Source organism: Wyeomyia smithii, chromosome 2 (genome assembly GCF_029784165.1).
Source record: "Wyeomyia smithii strain HCP4-BCI-WySm-NY-G18 chromosome 2, ASM2978416v1, whole genome shotgun sequence".
NCBI lineage: Eukaryota > Metazoa > Arthropoda > Insecta > Diptera > Culicidae > Wyeomyia > Wyeomyia smithii.
This window is the reverse complement of record NC_073695.1, coordinates 262321747-262342670: the sequence shown is the minus strand read 5'-3', so window position 1 is coordinate 262342670 and position 20924 is coordinate 262321747. Positions and strand designations below refer to the sequence as shown.

The following is a 20924-nucleotide window of genomic DNA, read 5'->3' as shown; positions in this document are numbered from 1 at the left end:
TCTCGACCATAACAGTAGTTAGTTCTTCGAACGTCAGCCTTACGTTCCCGATGATGCGCCTCAGGTGTGTCTTTGCGGATTTAACTGCAGCTTCCCGAAGTCCGCCGAATTCTGGTGCGTCCGGCGGGATGAAATGCCACTCAATTGCACGCGACGAACAAAAATCTCTAATGGTATCCACGGACTGCTGACTTCGAAATTGTTGAAACAACTCATTCAATTCGTGATGAGCACCTCGGAAATTAGGGGCGTTATCCGAGTGAAGCTGCTGGACTATTCCTCTCCGGCCGATGAAACGCTTCAACGACGCCAAGAAAGCATCCGTGCTTAAGTCGGAAACCACCTCCAAATGCACGGCCTTGGTTGTCATGCACACGAAGACAGACACGTAAACTTTGACCAGGGTCGGACGGCGTCCACCTTGTTTTATCAAAAACGGGCCAGCAAGTCAACACCGGTGATTGCGAATGGGGGTGACGGTACCACCCTTGATACTGGTAAGTTCCCCATCAGTTGAGTTGAGTTGGTTGAGTTAATCCGGAAGCATCTGATACACTTGCATGTAATCTGCCGAATTGTTGATCGAGCGTTCAGAAGCCAGGATCGTTGTCTAATGGCGTTCATCAATCCAGACTGCCCGACGTGAAGCTGTTTGATGTGCATTTGCCAGATTAGAAGGCGTACTACCGTTGACGTAGATTTTTCTGTCGTGAGGTCGGGACCTTGATTCGACAATTGGCAATTAATCGCAGGACGTAGCTCGTAACACGTTGGATCTTACGGAAGCTACTGTACCTGGAGAAAAAAGGGAAATGGTACAACATTCACAGCTGCAATAACGACTGGTTCTTTCAATTCGGGAAGTTCGGGAATTTTTTCGGGTATATCGGTGTCGTATTCCACTCGCTAGAGAAACTCGAGGCCGTTCCACCAAAGGTGGTTGTCTTTAAAACCCTCTGGTAGTTGACCACGAGAAACGGTGGTTTTGCTGCGATCGAATGTATTTCCAGCGGTATCCACTATTGTGTTGTTGGATTATGGCGATTCGATTCCGGACATACAACTGGAGTTGGTTGAGCGGCTTCTTGATCCATGCCAGGACAATTGTGCTGTCACACCAAAGCACAATCTCTCGGAGTTCCATATCCAAGGCGGGTATTACTTTTACTAACAACCGGGTCAATAGCCGCGCGGCGCATAACTCCTTGCGAGGGATTGAAAGTTCCTCCAAAGGAGCTACCTTTGACTTGCTGGTAAGTAGACGCAGCTCGGCTGAACCGTCGGCAAATAGGCTACGCAGGTAGATGCAAGCCCCATATGCCACGGTGGAGGCGTCAGAAAAACCATGCAGCTCGTGAGCAATGGCTCCTTCAAAGGTGACGCATCTTGGAATGGCGATATGTGCTAGCAAAGACATCGGGACTTGCAGTTCATTCCACTGTCGCGCTGTGCCTTCATCGACCGGATTGTTCCATCCGATTTTAAGTTGCCACAGTCGTTGAGCCAGGAGTTTTGCCAAAACAGTTACTGGAAAGATCAATCCTAGAGGGTCGAAGAATTTGGCGATTTCTGAGTACATCACCCTTTTAGTGAAACGGTGTTGTGAATGCGGCGACTGCTTCGTATTTTTTGTGTTGTACAAAGTATCGGCAGATGAATCCCATAGCAGTCCGAGAACCTTGATAGCCTCGTTAACTCCGCGTTCAGCCAATGGCACCCTCTTTTCTTGATCTTCTATAGGAATGTGCTCGAGAAATTCAGGAGAATTCGAACACCACTTGCGTATCGGGAATCCACCGCTCTCTAGAAGCTGTTGTAGTTGTCGTTGAGCCCCGATGGCCTCTTCTATTGAGCCTGCACCGGAAAGCACATCGTCCATACAAGTTTCATCCTTCACGATGCGAGCGGCGATAGGAAAAGATTTGCCTTCTTCTTCGACGAGCTGTACCAAGCACCTTGTCGCGAGGAGGGAGCGGATGCTGTTCCGTAGGTCACCGTAAAAAGTTCTAGGACTCGCAGCGGTTGTGATGAATGGGCTCTCCAGAAAATACGAAGAAAACGTCGGTCTTGAGGCGCGTGTACGCGTGTACTTGCCGATACATTTTGGCAATGTCCCCGGAAAACGCAATCTTAAATTTTCTGAAGCGAAGAATGATGAAATGCAAATCATTCTGTACTACTGGACCCACTTGTAGAACTTCGTTTAAGGACAGCTGCACTGATGAGGACTTTGTACTTGCATTAAAAACGACCCGACACTTCGTGCTCGAGCTGGATGGACGTAATACCGCGTGACGAGGAAGATAATACTTCTGCTGGTTAGGTGGATCATTTGCCTCAAAAATTTCCCGACAAAGTCCGAGAGCCTCGTACTCCTGGATGAACTTGACGTACTGCGCCTGTAGCTCTGGATTATTTATCAAGCGTTTTTCTTGAATCAAGAACCTCTTCAGGGCCAATGCACGACAATCACCCAATTTAGAAGCGTTCTCGTTGAATGGTAACCGCACTATAAATCTTCCGCTCTTATCACGTTGGTAAGTGGATAGAAAGTGCGCTTCGCAAGCCATTTCTTCTGTTGACAACTTCGGAACGTCAGACACTTCCTCGATTTCCCAGAACTGCTACATCATTCGCTCGACATCTTCAAGGGAAGTGTGGTTGGCATGCTGGACGGAAATGTTGGACATTTGTGGCTCGACGATGACACCAGATACAATCCATCCAAGATGAGTATCTCTCAGCTGTGGCAGGTTATCATCTAGGCTTAATTGGCTCGGTTTCAGGATATCGAAGAACAGCTCAGCACCAATTAGCAGGTCAACTTTTGGTGGCGTATTGGAAACGGGATCAGCCAAAACCACTCCTTCGGGGAGATTCCAGTGTGTGATGTTGATCTACGACACTGGTATTGTACCAATTACTTTCGGTGTAATCAGGCACTCGAGACATGCTTGGAAGTTCGACACTCGGGATTTAAACTTCAAGGTGATTTTATCCCGAGCGTGGGATTAATTGGCCATATCTTCAGTCACAAAGTTCACTTGGGATTCGCTATCCAATAGAACGCGGCATGGATGAGGGTGGTTTTTCTGGTCAATCACATGTACCACTGCGGTAAGCAGCAGAACAGTCTTGGTCGCTTGGGCTAAGTTGGATGAACAGGTTGTAGACACAGGTGGATGGATGTGGATGGTTGATTCGAAGCAGCCGGAACCGGTGGTTTATTTGTCACTGCTTCCGCGGGAAGAGAAACGTTGGACGGTTTCTCCAAATTGGGTACTCCATCATCATGGAGCAACGTGTGGGGACGTCGTTGACACTTATGGCATTTCTTATTGGAAGGACATTCTTTGGAACGGTGCCCTTTCCACAGGCAGTTAAAGCAAACTCCAGCGGCTCGTATCTTTTCTTTTTTCTGGGATGCCGTCAGGTGAATCAGCGCGTTGCATTGGTAGTTTCGATGATCACCACCGCAAATCTCACAAGTTTGAGGTGTATTTGCCGAGACGGTGTGGCTCATCTGTGGCATAACTTTCGTTGGTTGCTGCTTGCTCTTGAAAATTGGAGGTGCTGTTTGGAAGGCCGCTTCACAGTTTCCCAGAATCTGACATCTGGATTTCAGGAACTCGTTGACTTGTTTGTAATTCGGCAGCTCGCCTTTCTTCTGAGTGGCTTCTTACGACTTACGAGTTGCCTTGTCCAAGGCAGAAATAAGCAGATAAACAATTCTATGCTACTCCAGTGATTTCTTGTTGAAGGTAGCGCAAACTTTCGACGTGTCGATTTTTTTCAAATTTAGCAACCCACGAATGTGAGTTTCCACTAGTGCCCGTTTGTTCTCGTACCGATCGGATAAAATTTCACAAGCTTGCTGATAGTTGCTTTCACTCAGAATCTTTGTATCTAAAATTCCAGCGGCATCTCCAGCCAACGCCTTGTCGAGGTGATACAGTTTAATGGCATCTGTATCCCCCGAATTAGCCATTAAGTCTTGAAAGATAGCCTTGAATTTCGGCCAAGAATCATAGCTTCCATCAAAAGATGGAATTGGTGCTTTCAACGGTTGTTGCTGGATGATGACCTGAGGTGCTGTGGAACTTACTGAAGGAGTTTGTGTGGCAATCCGGGTTTTCGCTTCCAATAGTAATTCTTTCACTGCATTGGAAACATTGTAATAGGTACAGCTCCTCAAATTTCGCATACTCATCATCCTGTGCATCAATCGCTTCATCGGGTACAATGGCTAATATCTTATTATGAATTTGGCTATACTTGGCGTAATTTACACTCAAATTTGTAGACAACATTCCAAGTTGTGCCAATCCAGGCGTTGAAGCGATTAGCGTCCGGTTAATTCGCATCAACTTCTGTTTCGCAGCAATTCTTTGGAGCACTAATCTCCCGCGTTGTGGCAGCACCCATTTGCATCTCCCATTCGTCGAATCCGTGTAACGATGAAGAATCATTCGGAGTTTGAGCTAGGTTTTCCGTTTGTATAACCGCATCAGTACCACCAGCGGTGTTATGCTGCTCTTGTCTCGGCGAATGTAGTACTGCCATTTCACTTTTTTTTTATTTACGAACGCGGTTTACTAACTACTTCGCTTCGCGCGCGGTTTGAATCGACAGCAGCAGCAGTAGAATTAGAAACAGCTACGTTCGACAGGTTACTGCAATCCTGTTCGGTATGGACCAAAATTTATGTTCGGTCTGGGGAGAACGCTTGCTATAGCAAAGTGGACTGTATTCGGTGGAACGAGCAAAGGGAGCAAGTGTCAATCAATCAACTCTTCCACTCTTCCACTCCAAGCTTCCACTCTGAAAAGAACTGGGATTTGACTTTGCTCCTTGCCGAGGACGAAAAACTATAGCAGAGTTGAACACAGTTGATATTTCTCAACTCGTATTATTTTCTTCTTCTTCCTACTGCTGATGCTTACAGAACGATGGTTAAAACAAAACTAACAAACTTCCGATGCGATCGCTGCTTTTATAGCGTCGCGCTGGCGTTTTGGTGGTCTTCGCTGATTGGTTGTTCGGTTTCTGTTGGAATGAATACCGATGCCGCGTATGTTGTCGACAGTAACAACATAGCAGTGAATGATCTGCTTTCGGTGGAGACGGAACAGGTATATTATACAAAAGGCGTTATCACAGTATTCGTAATCAATCCATAGAAAATAAGTAAATCGTACAATACAAATTGCTTGCGTTTTTTTTTCTGACGCGTCATACGATTAGCTGCAACTAACCTGTTGGCGTAGACCCGCTTTTTGTTCTAGACACTCAGCATCGTGCCACCCACTAAGCGTGGTTCCCGTTATCATGCCCATCACTTCTCGCGCTGTTTCGCTAACCGCATCATGGATGTGCTTCCACTGCTCGTTCGGGCCCCACTCTAGCTGGTTCACCGATCCGTCTGTCAACTTTCCGAGTATACTCTGCAACAACTCCTTCCGCTGATAACCTCTGGATGTCCACACGTCGATCCACATTCCACGTGGACAGATTTTTGACCATTTCGATCAAATCTACTAGTTTCACAGTTTCGAATAAACGAGCATCACTCGCTTTGAACTATACTAGAATTTGCAAAATAAAATCAAATTATTATTGCATGTATAATTGCCTTGAGATAGTTCGCGAAAATGCTATGGAGAAAAATACTATATACTAGCATTTTGTTGTTTATTCGTTTGAATTGTGAACCTATATTCCATTGACCTTTAAGAGTGCATTATTTTACTCAGAATCGAAGCAAATTGTATCCAACAAAAAAACAACTTTTTTGTCATTTCTCTAAATGCACGGTTTCTTTAAATTTACGGTGAAATTTTTTTTATACCGTGATAAAAGGAAAAAGCACTGTTAGGTTTATAATGAGGCAACAACAAGTCTTGCTAGCAACTTAGTATCGATTCACCGTATATCTAAACGATATATCAATGCGTCTGACACAAAAACAGCTGAGCAGCTCAGCCTGAGCTCAGCTCAGCCGAATGGGCTTTCGCGTTCTCTCCGAAACCAGTTTCGCATCAGTGATAAGACCGTTCGCATGGTTTGCTGCCGAGTTGAAGCTTTTTTGTGATTACAAAACATTGCATGTATGTATACTTTCAAACGAATGTCAAGAACAATCGGTGAGTTCTATTCTATTCTGAAAAGAAAAGAAAGTTAGTTTAATTTTGACCATTTCACGACGCGGAGCCACTCTCTCAGCCGGTTGTTTGACTCGATGACTTTCACTTTTTTCTGTGATGTGAACTTTGTTCCAGCAAAATGATGATAGCTTATCTTTTATTAGCAGCCGTGGCGATGACTTCGCACCTCACTGACGCGTTGCCGGTACCGGGCGATGCCCCACTGGTAACTCTAACCAATTTGGGTACACTACGAGGATCAACCACGGTTAGTGCATTCAGCAGCCGAAAAATCCTGCAATTTCTCAGCATCAAATATGGTGAAACCACGGCTGGGGAGTTTCGTTTCAAGGTAAGTATACCGATTGCGAACTCGAAATTTGAGAGAAATCTATAAGTTGATTATTTTAGGCACCCAGAAAAGCAACCGCTTGGGATGGGATACGAGACGTTTCCCAATATGGACTGCCGTGTCCGCAGCTGAAACTGGGAGCCTTTTTCGCCAACCAACCCGCGGGAATTGATTTCGAAGACTGCTTGAAACTGTCTGTCTACACACATGAAGTGAGTGAAGTGATTTTATAAAAAAGGCGCGTAACATTAACTGTGCACGATTAAATTGTAGCTATCGGGAAGTAAACCGGTGATGGTTTTTGTTCACGGCGGTGGCTTCTACGAAGGATCAGGAGCAAATCATACGCCAGAGTTTCTACTGGAGAAGGATGTCGTCCTGGTAGTGGTACAATATCGGCTGGGACCGCTGGGATTTCTTTCACTCAAAAATGAACAAATGCCGGGAAACGCTGGACTGCTGGACATTAAGTTAGCTCTCGAGTGGGTTAAGGATAATATAGGAAGCTTCGGAGGAGATGCCACCAATGTGACTCTGTTTGGGCAATCTGCCGGGGCGGCCGCCGTCTCGGCTCTCATGTACAGTCCACTCGTTCCGGAAGGTTTGTTCCACAAGGTGATACTTCAGTCAGGCGGTTCGAGTTCACCCTGGGTTTGGGATAAGGATCCGATTGGGCATGTGCGCGAAATAGTCACAATTGCTGGTTGTGATCCAAATGCTGACCTACCTCACAAGGTACAACCTAAAATGATCACTTCCATATGTGATGTATAATAAAAATATTTTTAGATTGAATGCCTTCGAGAGATGGACATCTGGAAGCTGCTAAAAGCTTTCATCGAACACAAAAATCGAACAACCTCCACCAAAGGCTTATCCGAGGTTGGAGGAAATCGTTTGACGGTGGGTGATTTCCACGGACTTCTGCCCGAGAAACCCTGGGAGCTACTTAAGATGGGAAAAATTCGACGTAACCTGCCGATGATGGCTGGTGTCGTGAAACACGAGGGAACGTTTCTGCTGACTACGATATACGATGGGCTAAAGAACATAGGACAGCTGGATAATGAATACTTCATCAAGTATGGACTGCTGGAGAGAACTAATAGAATTTTCGGAGTGGACGATTCGACCGGAACGTTAGCTGGGTATCAGATAAGAACGTTGTTTAGTCCGTCGCAATTATCCAGCGGAAATTTTGAAGAAATGGCAGATGGTTTGATAGATGTAATTTTTCGAATCAATCTGGTGATTCGGAAAATAAATCTCTCATGAGTTTGTTTTAATTTTTCAGCTTACCGGAACGATGCTCATCAAGGCAGCTCTCCTGCGTGAAGCTCAAGCCAACGGTCAGGTGAACCCGAATGGAACCTTCCTGTACACGTTCGACTACCAAGGGGAAAAGACGCGCTTCGGGTACGGTGCCGATACGTCTCATTATCCGTTCGCTGGAGGAGTTCACCATTCCGATGATTTGCTGTACCTTTTCCCGCATCCTCCAGGGGAACCAACGCTCAATGAGAAAGATGCCAAGATGGCTCGAATGATGGTAGATCTGTGGACTAGCTTTGCTACTAGCGGAGTGCCCAAAAGTGATCTAACCGATGTTGAGTGGACGACTATGAAAGGTAACAAAAAGTGGAGCAGATTGTTGTTGTAAGATCAAAAACATCGTTTGTTATTATAGAGTATGCTGGTCCGTACCTTCACATCGACGAAAAGCCCCGACTTGGTACAAACTTTTACGAGGAGTTTTCAGTAGTCAGCGATGAGAAACAACGGTTTCCAGAACAGTGATTTTACCAACAGTTTGGAATGATTTAATTCTGTAATATGTTTATTGTTTCGTTGTATAAGATTTAATATATTTTTTCCTTGGAACCTTGGATTCTATAAACGTATAATTCAAACAGCGTATAATTTTTTTTTTTCATATTCATTATTGAACTTCAATTTATTCTTTATCCCTCGTATTCAGTGCACAAATGAAACTTGCAGCCTAATCCGAACGGCACTTGAAAAACTTTCTACCGCGAGTCAAGTACCGGTGTCGCGCTCTCTGAATCAGTCGCTAGCAACACTCAGTATCGCGCAAGAATGCGGCAAGTAATCACACTCGTAGTTTTGAGCTCTGCAGTGCTACTAGCAAGCAACCAACACGCAACACCGATCGTGAACATCCAAGGGCAAGGACCCGTGCAGGGTTCAATCGGTTACACCGCGTGGAGAAATAAAACCATTTACCTATTTCAGGCAATTCCGTACGCCCAACCTCCCGCGGGAGGTCTTAGATTTCAGGTATGCATTGAATAGTTGTGTACTTTGAGTAGTAAATCACCTTCTCTACTAGTCTCCGAGAAAGAAGACCGCGTGGGAAGGAACGCTGGACACATCAAAGCCGGGTCTACATTGCCCCCAACTTACCGGAAGCACTAACGAAAACATTGACAGCGAAGATTGTTTGACCTTATCCGTGTACTCGGGTAACGTAAGTTGAATCACACTCAAGACACAAACATTGCTAATAAAGCATCACCAATCTTACAGTTAGATGCAAGTAGGCCTGTGTTACTATTTATCCATGGAGGATGGTTCCATTTGGGAGGTGCCAGCATCCACGGTCCTCAATACCTGCTGGAAGCAAACATTGTCTTAGTAGTGATCCAATATCGCCTGGGTCCTTTGGGATTCCTCTCAACTATAAGTGATAAAATTCCGGGAAACGTTGGCATTTTGGACGCTATTGCCACTCTAGAATGGACACAACAATACATCAAGTACTTCGGAGGGGACGCAAACAAAGTGACGGTCTACGGTCAATCGGCAAGATCGGCAGCTGTTTCAGCAATACTCCACAGCCCTTTAGTGCACAATCGACCCACGCGACTCTTCCGGAGTGCAATTCTTCAATCCGGTTCTGTATTCAGTCCATGGGCGATTTGTGAAACTCCCATCGAATCGGTTCAGGACATTGCTAGTCGCTTAGATTGTAACAACACCAACTCGTTAGAAGATTGTTTCCTACGGGCTCCTGTCGGGGTCTTCTGGCTGCTTTCAACGCACATCGAAGTGACACAATCAAAAATCGAGGATACCCGTATGTGGCGGGTACGAACATTGTCGTTGGCGGCCCCTCAGGATTATTCCCGCAGCACCCCAAGCAGTACCTTTGGAACGCAACCGCAGGGATAGCCATCATGGGAGGGACCACCTCACAGGAGGGACTTTTTCTACTAAACGAAATTTGCAATTTACAGCCAGAAAAGCCAAAAACTTTGAATGATTCGTTAGTCCTGCTGGCGTTTGTTCGCCTGCTGCACGAAAAATTTGGACAGGTCAAACTGGATGGTGCCCTGGAAGGGAACAGCATTCTGGAACACTTCAATGTGACACAGGTTGACCAAGTTAATTGGAATGACCTGGTACTGGGTTTCGTTGATGTAAGTTAGTAAGAAGCTCCCTGCCTTAAGTCAAGTGTTTAAATTTAACTTCGTAGATCTGCGGCAATCATGGAATAAAAGGACCAGTTCTAACGGACATTCACGCATTCTCCAATGTGAATCCAGCTAACGTATACCTGGACACGTTCGATTATGCCTCACATTTTGGGAAAAAGAGAGCCCTCAGTTTTTCGTTCCCCTACGAAGGAGCAGTCGATCACGGTGATGATATGAAGTTTATATTTCCAACTGAAGAATTGAATTCCGAAGAAACCATACTAGCGAAAACGTTGGTCCAACTATGGACTTCCTTCGTCATCGACGGTATTGCTACAGCAAAAAACATATCGTACTGGCCGCCGGCAAACAGTAGGTAAATGCATCTTCAATGATTATTTTTTTTTTACTTATTATTTACTGTTTTGGACAGGATTATATGGACCGTATCTTAAAATAGACAAAGAGAGCAAGCAGAAAGGATATTATTTAGGTGAATTTAAAGCTACAAGTACGAGACGAGCAATCAGCCAAACTCTGCCCGTGGACAATATCAGGTGTCTGTTTTTCTATGGCTGGTTCTGTTAGTTTTTAATAAATGCATAAATTTCTAAAAACTTCAGTTGCGCAATCCCGTGTTTACCAATAATATGAAAAAATAATAATTTCTGGAACGCTTCTTTCAGCTGAAATATTTCTAAGATTCTTCTTTCTCAAAAAGGTCTTCATGTATATTATCCATCTTTTAATTGGTTGATATTATTTTAAATAAGTTAACAAAGCTCCTGCTCTTTGTGAATAGTTCAATGCCCGGATAATAGAGTATGACCTATATAAAACTTTTTATTTATTTTCGAATATTTCGTTTGTTTTAATTCTTAAACTGGAATTTATATCTTCCATCCATCCATCTTCTTGCGCGCCATTCACCATAGATTTTAAGTTTAATTTTCGCCTTCATCTTCACCTTTTTAATATTTTTACTCGCGTTCATATCGTTCATATGGGTTTTCTGCTGACTCGTCTACATGGTGTTCAATAGGTTCGAATACATTTTAAAAATCAACTTTACTACGACGTCACGCTACTCTTCCTTCCATTGTGTGCGGTAAACAAACAACAAATGTCAGCAAGTCGACAACGACAACTCGCGTCGGATAGCCTATAGCCCGCATAATCAAAAACCATTGCTGAAGCGGTAAGGACTTCATCTGTACTTAATGAAGTATGGTAACTGTTCGTGATAATATCTTTTATCAGTTATTACTATACTAAATTGAATGACTTAAACTATTGAGCTACAATATTATATTCAGTATCCCCAAATAGGATAGTGAGCACTATTTGTTCACAACACCATCGCATGAGGAAGTAAAGCCGTTGGCGCCGGTCCGTTAATAAACGGGTCGTGAGTTAGGGTCTTGGGTGTGAAGTCGTCGCCTCCCTGGGCGTCGGTGATTGGCCACAACAGTGACGGAACTAGACCGACGGAAAATAAGCGAGAATAAAAAAAAAAAATTGGTCACAAATTTTTCGGCTTTAGTATTTATACAATAATTTTTTCTATCCAGTATCTCCGAGCAGACGAAGTTGAAGTCGACATTGCACGACGAATGCATAACAGCGCCCCTCGCAGCCTGGAAGAATACAAATATGACTACTCACGAAGAAAAGTGTGCTACATTTCTGGCAAGTGATGATATCTGCAGGTGCAAAACAAAAACATCATGTTTTTGCAAAAAAAAGAAATCGCCACTAGCCATCTTTATAATATTCAAAACAATATCACGACTATTCCGCGAACGATGAAATGCGATTCATGAAATGATACCTGAACAACTGGAAACTACTGCAAAATAACATATTGATACTATTTGAAGAATAGTTTTAGTACAAAATTTTGGATTATTAGTTTACCATATCGTGTATAATATCGAAAAAAGCATGTTCGGGAAATCGCTGTTTTTGAATGGTAACCATACCTAACGCCTAGTTCACCAAATGGTTATTTCTCAGTTTACTATAAACTAGGTGGTCAAAACTGAAGCTGATATGGTATGTAAATGGTTATGTGACTTTTTTATAAATGGTTAAGATACTATACGGGAAACAATTCGTGTATGGTATTTGTTTATGCGGGAGATCATTGCACGGTGACGTAACAAAAAATACCACAAAACCACAAAAGATCAAAATAATGGTTGCAGTGGTCCAAATCTTACAAAAAAAATCACAGGAGGGTTGTGTGCAAAGCCACGACCGCAAGGTTGAAGTAGAATACTTTTACAAGAAAGATACTCCGGCTGCTTGCGTGTCAGCCATTTTTTTTCTAGTAAATAAATGTTGGCTAATCATATCAATCGAATTTTGCGCTTCAACAAGGATTGACCGTTTTCAATATAATAGTAAGTTGCTTGTCATGATTGGGGCTTGACAATTTTTAAATTTTTGTCATGCGAAAAATTAATTTTTATGCAGATAATGAAAATTTTTCGGATGTCGTGCTCATGACTGAGGGAAAAGATAATTCAGTACGTCCTGAGACACGGAGATAAAGTAAAATTTATAGCTATTACAAATTTAAAAATGTAAATTAACTCAAGAGAAAATATGACCTCTTCAATCATCAGCTTTTTCTCATCCTGAAAAGGACAATTTGTTGTTCAATTCAATGTCGGATAAGATACCGATCACAACTTGGTGTTATCACTGACAGTGCGAATTAAGTATTTCTTGTGATAAAATAAACAGTGAAAAGCTGATTTAACACTCAAAATTAGACGGCTCACGTGTTGTCAAAATGAGTCAACTCTCCATTGAATGCATTTACTAGTGTCCGCTATCACACAGAGTCTGTATTTTACTAAAGTACCTCACTGCATCAGCTGCTATCGATGCTGATACCCGCTGCAACTGCTACGCTATCCGTAGCCATGCCACAGTTGTGGCCGCTATACGCTACCATTGGTATCCGCTGTCCCTGCATCAGCTGGTCCAGCTGCTATCGATGCTGAGATCCGCTGCACCTAGTGCGCTATCCATTGCTATGCCACAGCTGTGGCCGCTATCCGCCATCGCTGGTATCCACTGCACTGCTACTGCTGCTGCTAAGGGAGGACTGCTGTTGTCGCTATCTAGAACTATTATGAGCGGCTTCGGCTAAAACAAATTCTTATATAGGCCAAATAGCATATTTTAAATTGCAAGGTATATGATTCTGTCGACCGTGCTTGGGAAGCAATCATATAACGACCAATCAGAGGTCGAATTTGTCATTTTGACAAGGCTTGACTATTTTCAATAGTACAATATTTAGAATAATAAAATTACAATTATCTTCATTTGGGAAGAATCTTATAAAATTTTCCAATCTATTGCTGCAAGAACGAAGGAAATCCATTGAGTACTAACCGATTTGTTAGCATTTAAAATTGGACATATTTTTCACTTTTTTTCGGTTTTAGATTTTCATTTCACATCCCTATGTAGCCGAACTTCCTGAGAGAAGTATTCTACTTCAAAAAACAAAAAAGAAGAAGAAAGAGATTTGACAGTTGTCGCGGGTTTGTATTCATGGAGTTTTCGGCTCGAGTGAAAATGCGGAAGTGTACTGTTAAAAATTGCGTTTCCGAGAATAAACCAAAAGATTATAGTTATTTCAACATTCCATCCGATTTCCACAACCGGTACCTAAACAATCTAAGTGCTAAACGAAGAAAACTTTAATTCAATGTCCTCCAGCTGGAGGAAAACTTTCGGTGGAGTTGTGAATATGTTTGTTCTCTACATTTTAAGCCCAATGAGTGCTTTTCCAGTTCCCAGGGAGACTTGATTGACCAAATAGTCCATGATATGGCCTGCCGTCCCCGAAGGTACACGCAAAAGTTGGATGGTGCGAAACCAGTACAAAATTGTGCGTTTTTAGCGCAATTGTTGATGTAATTCGGAACCAGTACAATGATTGCGTGTTGGGCATAACGCAATTAATGCTCTAGGGTTTCTCCAATGTATTTGGCAGCTCCAAACTACTACACCTAAACAGTTTCAACTGGTATCAAGCAGCATTGCAAAGCGAGCAAGAAGCAAAACCTTTCTCCTCCTTTCTGCTTGAGGACGAGACATATGCTACGCTTTTCAAGTCTTTTGCACACACGCTTTCGAGATACTTTTTCTTCTTCATGCATTCCTCTGAATAGCAGCAAGCACGCATCGACAGTATGAGTGAGACTAACAACACTGACATCTAGTATGTACAGCACGGGTGTTTCGTAAAGCGACGAGACATCGTCTTGCGCGTCGCAACCCGAACCGAGAAAGAAGCGAAAAAGCAACCTGCAAATTATATGTGACGTATCTAGTCTCGTTGCACGTACATGGAAAATCTACGAGCAAGAGAAAAAAAGCAGTCACTAATACACTCGATGTGAGAAATAAAGTGTCGGTATATGATACATATTCTGATTTCAATCTATGTCAATGTATTCGAAGTACAACTGTTGCATTATGCGTTTCACACATTTATTGTGCGATTTCTGTGCAACCTTTGTGCGAATCGGGAAGACACAATGATTGTACAAGACTTCAACTTTTGCGTGTAAGATATCGTCCAAATTGAGGTGTGTTTCATACTGGTTTGCGTACCCGATAGATCGAATTTTTTCAGCATAGCGCTTTTCACTGGTTGGTAAACGGCTGGGCAATGCGTACCAGCAGTACACCCGTACTAGTTGGCATAAAATAGACCCCAGTGTGGTCCATAGCATAATGCCCAGCAACTCCTATCCCTACCTCCACGTGGTACCGACTGGGATACGAGCAACCAAGGGTAGATCGGTGAACCGGTGGGAACTTGGTCGTATGCTGACAGGGAAGGAGGAGTTGTTCTCCTTGGAGAGCAGCTTGCCTAAGCGTCTGTTCCCCAGGTCAGGGCTCAAACAGCGACTGATCCGGAGCGGACGGCTGAACTATGAAATGCGGTGTCTCGCCAGCTACACCAGTGTGGCAGTCGCAGCCCTAGTAAGGCAGCATGCTGAAAATAAACATACTACGAACAATCCAGAGAATGATACGAATCGGAACAATCGGTATAGACCTAGGCAAACGAAAAAGGACAACGATTGGAAACTTGGTACTTGGAATGTTAGGACTCTGCTCGAACCAGTACGCGTGGGCATCTTGGCCAGAGAGCTACGGAAGGCAAAAGTGGAGGTAGCAGCCATACAAGAGGTGCGTTGGCCTAAAACCGGGGAACGTAAATTCCGGGCGGTCGATCCGACCGCGAGCACTTCTTTCAAGTATCACATCTACTACAGTGGTGGCGATAGAGCGGATCGGGGCGTCGGTTTCGTACTACTTGGAAACCAAATGAAGCGTGTTATTAGGTGGAGGCCTATTAATGACCGTTTATGCGTATTGAGGATCAAGGGCAGATTCTTCAAAACAGCCTTATCAACGTGTACGCGCTGACAAACGATAAAACCGATGACGTATAAGAGGAGTTCTATGAGCTCCTCGAGAAAACGTATGGAGAATGCCCACAACACAATATAAAGATCGTCATCGGAGATACGAACGCACAAGTCGGACGAGAGGAGTTCTTTCGTCCCGTTATTGGTAGGGAAAGCCTTCACTCTACCTCCAACGACAACGGCTTGAGGCTAGTGAACTTCGCCACGGCCAGGGGAATGGCCATCTGTAGCACCCATTTTGCACGTCTGAATATTCGGAAGCACACCTGGAGACACCCCAATGAAGAGGCCTGCTCCCAGATCGACCACATGCTGATCGACGGCCGGCACTTTTCAGACGTCATAGATGTGCGGTCCTTTCGAGGGCCAAACATCGACTCGGATCACTATCTTGTGGTAGGCAAGATTCGCGCCCGGTTGTCCAATGTATTTAAATCGAGATCGGCGAGGAAGATACATCTGGTCATCCAGAGGTTATCAGCGGAAGGAGTTGCTGCAGAGTATACTCGGAAAGTTGATAGACGGATCGGTGGACCAGCTGGAGTGGACCTGAACGAGCAGTGAAAGCACATCCATGATGCGGTCAGCGAAACAGCGCGAGAAGTGATAGGCATGACAACGGGAACCACGCGTAGTGGGTGGTTCGATGCTGAGTGCCTAGAGGTGACGGAGGAGAAGAATCGAGCCTACGCCAACACGTTAGTAGCAGCTAATCGTGTAACGCGTCAGATGCGGGAGAAACACCGGGAGGCAAGAGCTGCCGAAAAGAGGCTTCATCGCCGTAAGAAACGTGAGCACTACGATCGCGTCCTCGCGGAGGCGGAGAATTGCTTCACCAGGCACGACACGAGGAGCTTCTGTAGAACGATCAACGGAATCAGGAACCAGACCGTGCCAGTACCTGCCATGTGCAATGACAGGGAGGGGAACCTGATTACCGATAAATCGCAGGTGGCCAGGCGTTGGAAGCAACATTTCGAAGTGGTGTTGAACGGCGAGGAAGGGAGGAGAGTCGTCGAGGGGAACAGGATAAAAATTGGGGAGGACGGACAAGCTGTGGACCCACCAACATTGGACGAGGTGAAGAATGCTTGCAAAGAGCTAAAAAACAACAAAGCCGCTGGGAAGGACGGCTTACCGGCCGAACTTTTCAAAGTTGGGAGCGAGCGGCTGTGTAGTGCAATTCACCAGATTATCCTAAGGGTATGGTCTGAGGAACAACTACCTACGGACTGGTTGGAAGGACTCATATGCCCTATCTACAAGAAGGGACATAGACTCGAGTGTAGTAATTATCGAGGCATAACCCTCCTCAATTCCGCTTACAAAATTCTCTCTCGTCTCCTGTTCCAGCGACTGAGGCCGTTGCAGGAAGCCTTTGTTGGAGAATACCAATGCGGTTTTCGAGTGGGGCGATCTACAACGGACCAGATGTTCACCTTGAGACAGATCCTCGAAAAGTTTCGAGAACACAACCTGCAGACACATCAACTTTCGAGCGGCGTACGATACAGTGAAACGCAACGAGCTGTGGCAAATAATGCTAGAACATGGTTTCCCAACTAAACTGATTAAACTGAAACGTGCGACGCTCGACGGTTTCACATCATGCGTCAGGACAGCGGGCGAATTTTCGGACGCGTTTGTGACGTTAGATGGTCTGAAGCAAGGTGACAAGCTCTCGAACTTGCTGTTCAACATAGCTTTGGAAGGTGCGATACGAAGGGCAGGTGTGCAGAGGAGCGGCACCATCATCACTAAGTCTCACATGCTTCTGGGCTTTGCGGACGACATTGATATAATTGGTGTTAACCGTAGAGCAGTTGAGAAGGCCTTTACGGCTCTCAAAAGGGAAGCTGCGAGAATTGGACTCACCATAAACACTGCTAAAACGAAGTACATGGTGGCATGGTTCTACGGGTGTTGGTGCTGCGGTGGAGATGCATGGGGATACTTTCGAAGTGGTCGACGAATTTATTTATCTTGGTACTCTCGTGACCTGTGACAATGAGGTGAGCCGCGAGGTGAAGAGGCGGATTGCGGCTGCGAATAGGGCTTATTACGGATTGCGTAGCCAGCTTAGGTCCCGTAGCCTACAGATCCGTACGAAATTTGCGATCTATAGGACTCTGATCCTCCCGGTGGCGCTCTACGAACATGAATCGTGGACGTGGAAGGAGGCCGATCGACGAGCGCTTGGGGTCTTCGAGCGTAGAATCCTGCGATCAATACTCGGAGACAAACTAGAGAACGGGGTGTGGCGCAGGCGCATGAATCACGAGCTGTACGAAGTATACAAACACACTGATATTGTCAAGCTGATGAAACACGGCAGGTTACAGTGGGCTGGCCATGTAGCACGGTTGGCAAATTAGCGACCGGCAAAGATAATATTTAGTAGAGAACCGGATAGAGGCCGACGACTTCGAGGCAGACCGCGCACGCGCTGGATGTGTGCTGTCGACGAGGATGCCAGAGCAGCGGGTGTAAGGGGAGACTGGTGAGTAGCAGCCCAAGACCGAGTTTTGTGGAGACGTATTCTGGATTCGGCATAGGATCTTAATGATCTGTCGCCATAAAAGTAAGTAAGTAAGTAAGCGCTTTACACTGCCTGGTGGTAACGAATTCGCATAGGTGGAAAGTTGTCCGATCTTTTTCGTTCTCGTATCATTCACTTCTATCACTAAACGATGAATTGAAAAAAAATCTAACACCTTGTTGACAAACCCGTGGGAAGTGTCAAAAAGTGTGTGTAACGATCTATATATACGTAAATCTGACACCAATACCAATACACTACACAGAATGAACATAGTGCGTATCTACTCAACGATAAAAAGTTGTATCCGGACTTATTGAACACCCTGTACGGTGTTACACACTTCTAGCACGAACCGCTAGAAAAATACAATTTTCATCCCAACCAATTTTGATTGGAATCTTCTCATAACGGTCCAGTAATACGCTAGCAATCAATCGTAAGTGCGAATTGTACTAGTAAAAGGATCATTTCTTAAAACTTTTTCACAAATAGTGTTATTTAAAAAATCCCAATGAAACAACTAACCTCACCAATCAGCCCCAGACCGTAGTGTCCCTTGCAGTTCGAAGAAATCATCTACATTCAATTCAATCCATGTCATCAGTTCACTACCCATGTCGTCTACGAAGGCCCCGAAGGCAGACTTTGTTTTGCTCATCTTCATTTTAAAGAGAAAACAGTTTTTTTTTTCCTCTTAACAACTGCGAGCTTACATTCAATGTGCATCACACCATCTGCTGTAGAGAAAGTGCAGAGTAATAGTTTTTCTGACGCAAAAACTCAGTGAAACTCTTGTAAATTGCTCATCCACGCACGCAAGAAAAGTGAAATAAATTGCTCGGCGATCAACTGTGCATTGCGTAACCGTTCTCATCGCTCTGGGGTGCGGCAAAAACAGTATACAATCAAACTTTCTGCAGAATACGCACCCACGGTGAGTTGTGAATCTTCTTATAATATTGTTTTCAAAAACGGATTAGGATGTGGCTTCAATGTGAACCTACATGTTTTGATATTTGGCCAACTTCTTTTCTAGTAAAGGAGAAGCTAACGAAAACTACTCCCTCTTAAGCTGAGAGAATAAATAAATGTTTAACACGCGATGATTAAGAGTGTAAACGAACTCTGCGACTGAAATACTCTACGCCTTAATGTGGATAATTACTCACTCTGTGTGAGAGAAAGTCTAGTTCTCCTAGGGGTTTGGCAGGTAGAGAAGAAAATTTGAGCAAGAGAACGGAAGAGCCTGCCCGCAGGTCGTCTTCCACTCGAACGAGCCACCTTGCTCACTGGGTGCCTTGTCGCCTCGTTCTAGTCGGGCGTTATGAAGAACCATACCCACCGGGTAGTCGTCGGACATCTTTACAACAAACTCAGCTCATCATGGCCTGCCGATTTTCGCCATTTGGACGATGACCACTCACCACTTCTCCCAGCAGCTGAAACTCGTGGTTCATTCGCCTATAGAAATCTACCAGTAATGTACCAGTGTGTCAATTTCGTGCGGCGACGAATTTAATTCCAGCAGGGCATCATCCGAGGTCCAAAGCAGACATGATTTCCTACCATAGAGTTCAATTTCTATGCTGGTGTCTCGATTTCATCACCACCTATCTCTTCGATTCCTGGTGGGAGGTTTAAACTGTTTGCTCCGGAACCTCTTTCTATCACCTAATCTTCGTAGCGTTTATGACCTGTACGCTGGCTAGAGTTTCTCGCTGGAAAAATGGGCCAAATGGATTCAAAAACAGAATACTGAAAATTTTTATTAATCAAAGTATTAATTGCTTAATCAAAGTATTAATTAATTCGGGATTTCTGTTAAATATAGTTTTCGCTGGTCATTCTTTCAGCATTCTAGCTACATGCCAGGCTCACTGCAACCGTTTAACTATATCCGCCGATTTGTACACTTGGTACACTTGATGGTTCATGCGTCTGCACCAAACACCATTTTCTAGTTTGCCTCCAAGGATTGAATGCGAAATCCTACGCTTAAAAACACCAAGAGCTCACCGATCGGCCTCTTACAACGTCCATTGCTTTGTAGAGTGCAAGTTTAGTACGACCGACTCCCCTTTCTGCTTTCACGCTGCCACTGTATTAGATGTGGTACTTAATTGCAGTGCCCGCAATAGGATCAACTGCTCGGAATTCGCGTTCTCCCGTTTTCGGCCACCTCACCTCCTGTATGACAGCAACCTCCAGATTCATCTTCTGCAGCTCTCGAGCCAGGATACCTGCACGTGCCGGTTCGAGTAGAGTCCATTTCAAGTACCGAGTTTCCAATAATCGTTGTCCTTTTTCGTTCGCCTAGGTCCATCCGATAATTCCGTTCCGTATTTATTCCTGGATTGTTCGTAGGATTTTACCTTCGGTATGCTGCCTTACTAGGGCTACGATACCTAGTCCCGCGACGGAGCTACCGTCTTAGATATAGCTGGCGAGGCACCGCGTTTCATAGCTCAGCTGCCCACTCCGATTCAGACGCTGTTGTGCGCCGCCCCTAACATGGGAATACAGCCGCATACGATCCCTCTTCCCAGTCAGCATACGACCATAGTTCATTTGCTGCATAATATTGATCAGTTGTCATTTTTTTTGACGCCTGGCACAAGTTGGTACTACAAATGGTTCGATTCCCCAAAAAGTGCTTGATAATTTGTCAATGTTTACAGCGCTTCCTGTAAATACCGTTTAGCATTAATCGAGTGATGGTATTTTGTGAAGCATTTATTTAAGCTGCAGAAAAAAATATAGCGGCAGCAAAAAGCTTCAAAAAACTTTTTTCTTATTTTGGCCAGCTTTTTGTCCTAGGTACTCCTCTGTGGCACCGACGGGAAGGTAAAAGGCGGCCAGATAGGATGTACCATTGGTGATTAAGATCACAAGCATGTCGTGAAAGTGTTTAAGCCGAATCCCAATGCTTCGGGCAGGGATGTGCCCAAAAAGTTTAATCTGTCCAAGCCTGTCGTTCAGAGA

General features: G+C 44.5%; 2 protein-coding genes and 1 pseudogene across 7 annotated transcripts; 2 read left to right on the top strand and 1 right to left on the bottom strand.

Moving 5' to 3' along the window:
* Positions 1-946: 946 nt before the first annotated feature.
* Positions 947-2570, bottom strand: LOC129720574 (uncharacterized). Its single transcript, XM_055672062.1, has 2 exons — positions 2095-2570; positions 947-1955 (listed from the first exon to the last, which is right to left on the bottom strand). The coding sequence occupies exons 1-2, from the start codon at positions 2568-2570 to the stop codon at positions 947-949; spliced, it is 1485 nt and encodes a 494-aa protein (XP_055528037.1).
* A 3413-nt stretch (positions 2571-5983) lies between these two features.
* Positions 5984-8399, top strand: LOC129723707 (glutactin-like). Of its 6 annotated transcripts, none has more exons than XM_055678082.1 (7): positions 5984-6107; positions 6308-6495; positions 6555-6707; positions 6769-7230; positions 7285-7722; positions 7790-8123; positions 8183-8399. In XM_055678082.1, exons 2-7 carry the CDS (start codon positions 6319-6321, stop codon positions 8290-8292), a joined length of 1674 nt encoding a protein of 557 aa, XP_055534057.1. In that variant the 5' UTR covers positions 5984-6107; positions 6308-6318; the 3' UTR covers positions 8293-8399. The 6 variants fall into 6 exon arrangements, with proteins under 6 accessions (XP_055534057.1, XP_055534056.1, XP_055534055.1 ...); XM_055678081.1 differs by having other exon boundaries at positions 6030-6143; positions 6311-6495; XM_055678080.1 differs by having other exon boundaries at positions 6032-6143.
* Positions 8400-8549: 150 nt separating this feature from the next.
* On the top strand, positions 8550-10520 carry LOC129720573 (glutactin-like; annotated as a pseudogene).
* The last annotated feature ends 10404 nt before the right edge of the window (positions 10521-20924 follow it).

Bases quoted from the DNA above. Each gene is read 5' to 3' on its own strand.
- LOC129720574 (XM_055672062.1), bottom strand. From the start codon at position 2,570: ATGGCTTGCGAAGCGCACTTTCTATCCACTTACCAACGTGATAAGAGC. The intron at 1,956-2,094 runs GCAAGTACACGC...CCTCGCGACAAG, and splicing joins GACATTGCCAAAATGTATCG to GTGCTTGGTACAGCTCGTCG.
- LOC129723707 (XM_055678078.1), top strand. From the start codon at position 6,110: ATGTATACTTTCAAACGAATGTCAAGAACAATCGGTGAGTTCTATTCT. The intron at 6,177-6,307 runs GTTAGTTTAATT...ATCTTTTATTAG, and splicing joins TATTCTGAAAAGAAAAGAAA to CAGCCGTGGCGATGACTTCG. The intron at 6,496-6,554 runs GTAAGTATACCG...TGATTATTTTAG, and splicing joins CTGGGGAGTTTCGTTTCAAG to GCACCCAGAAAAGCAACCGC.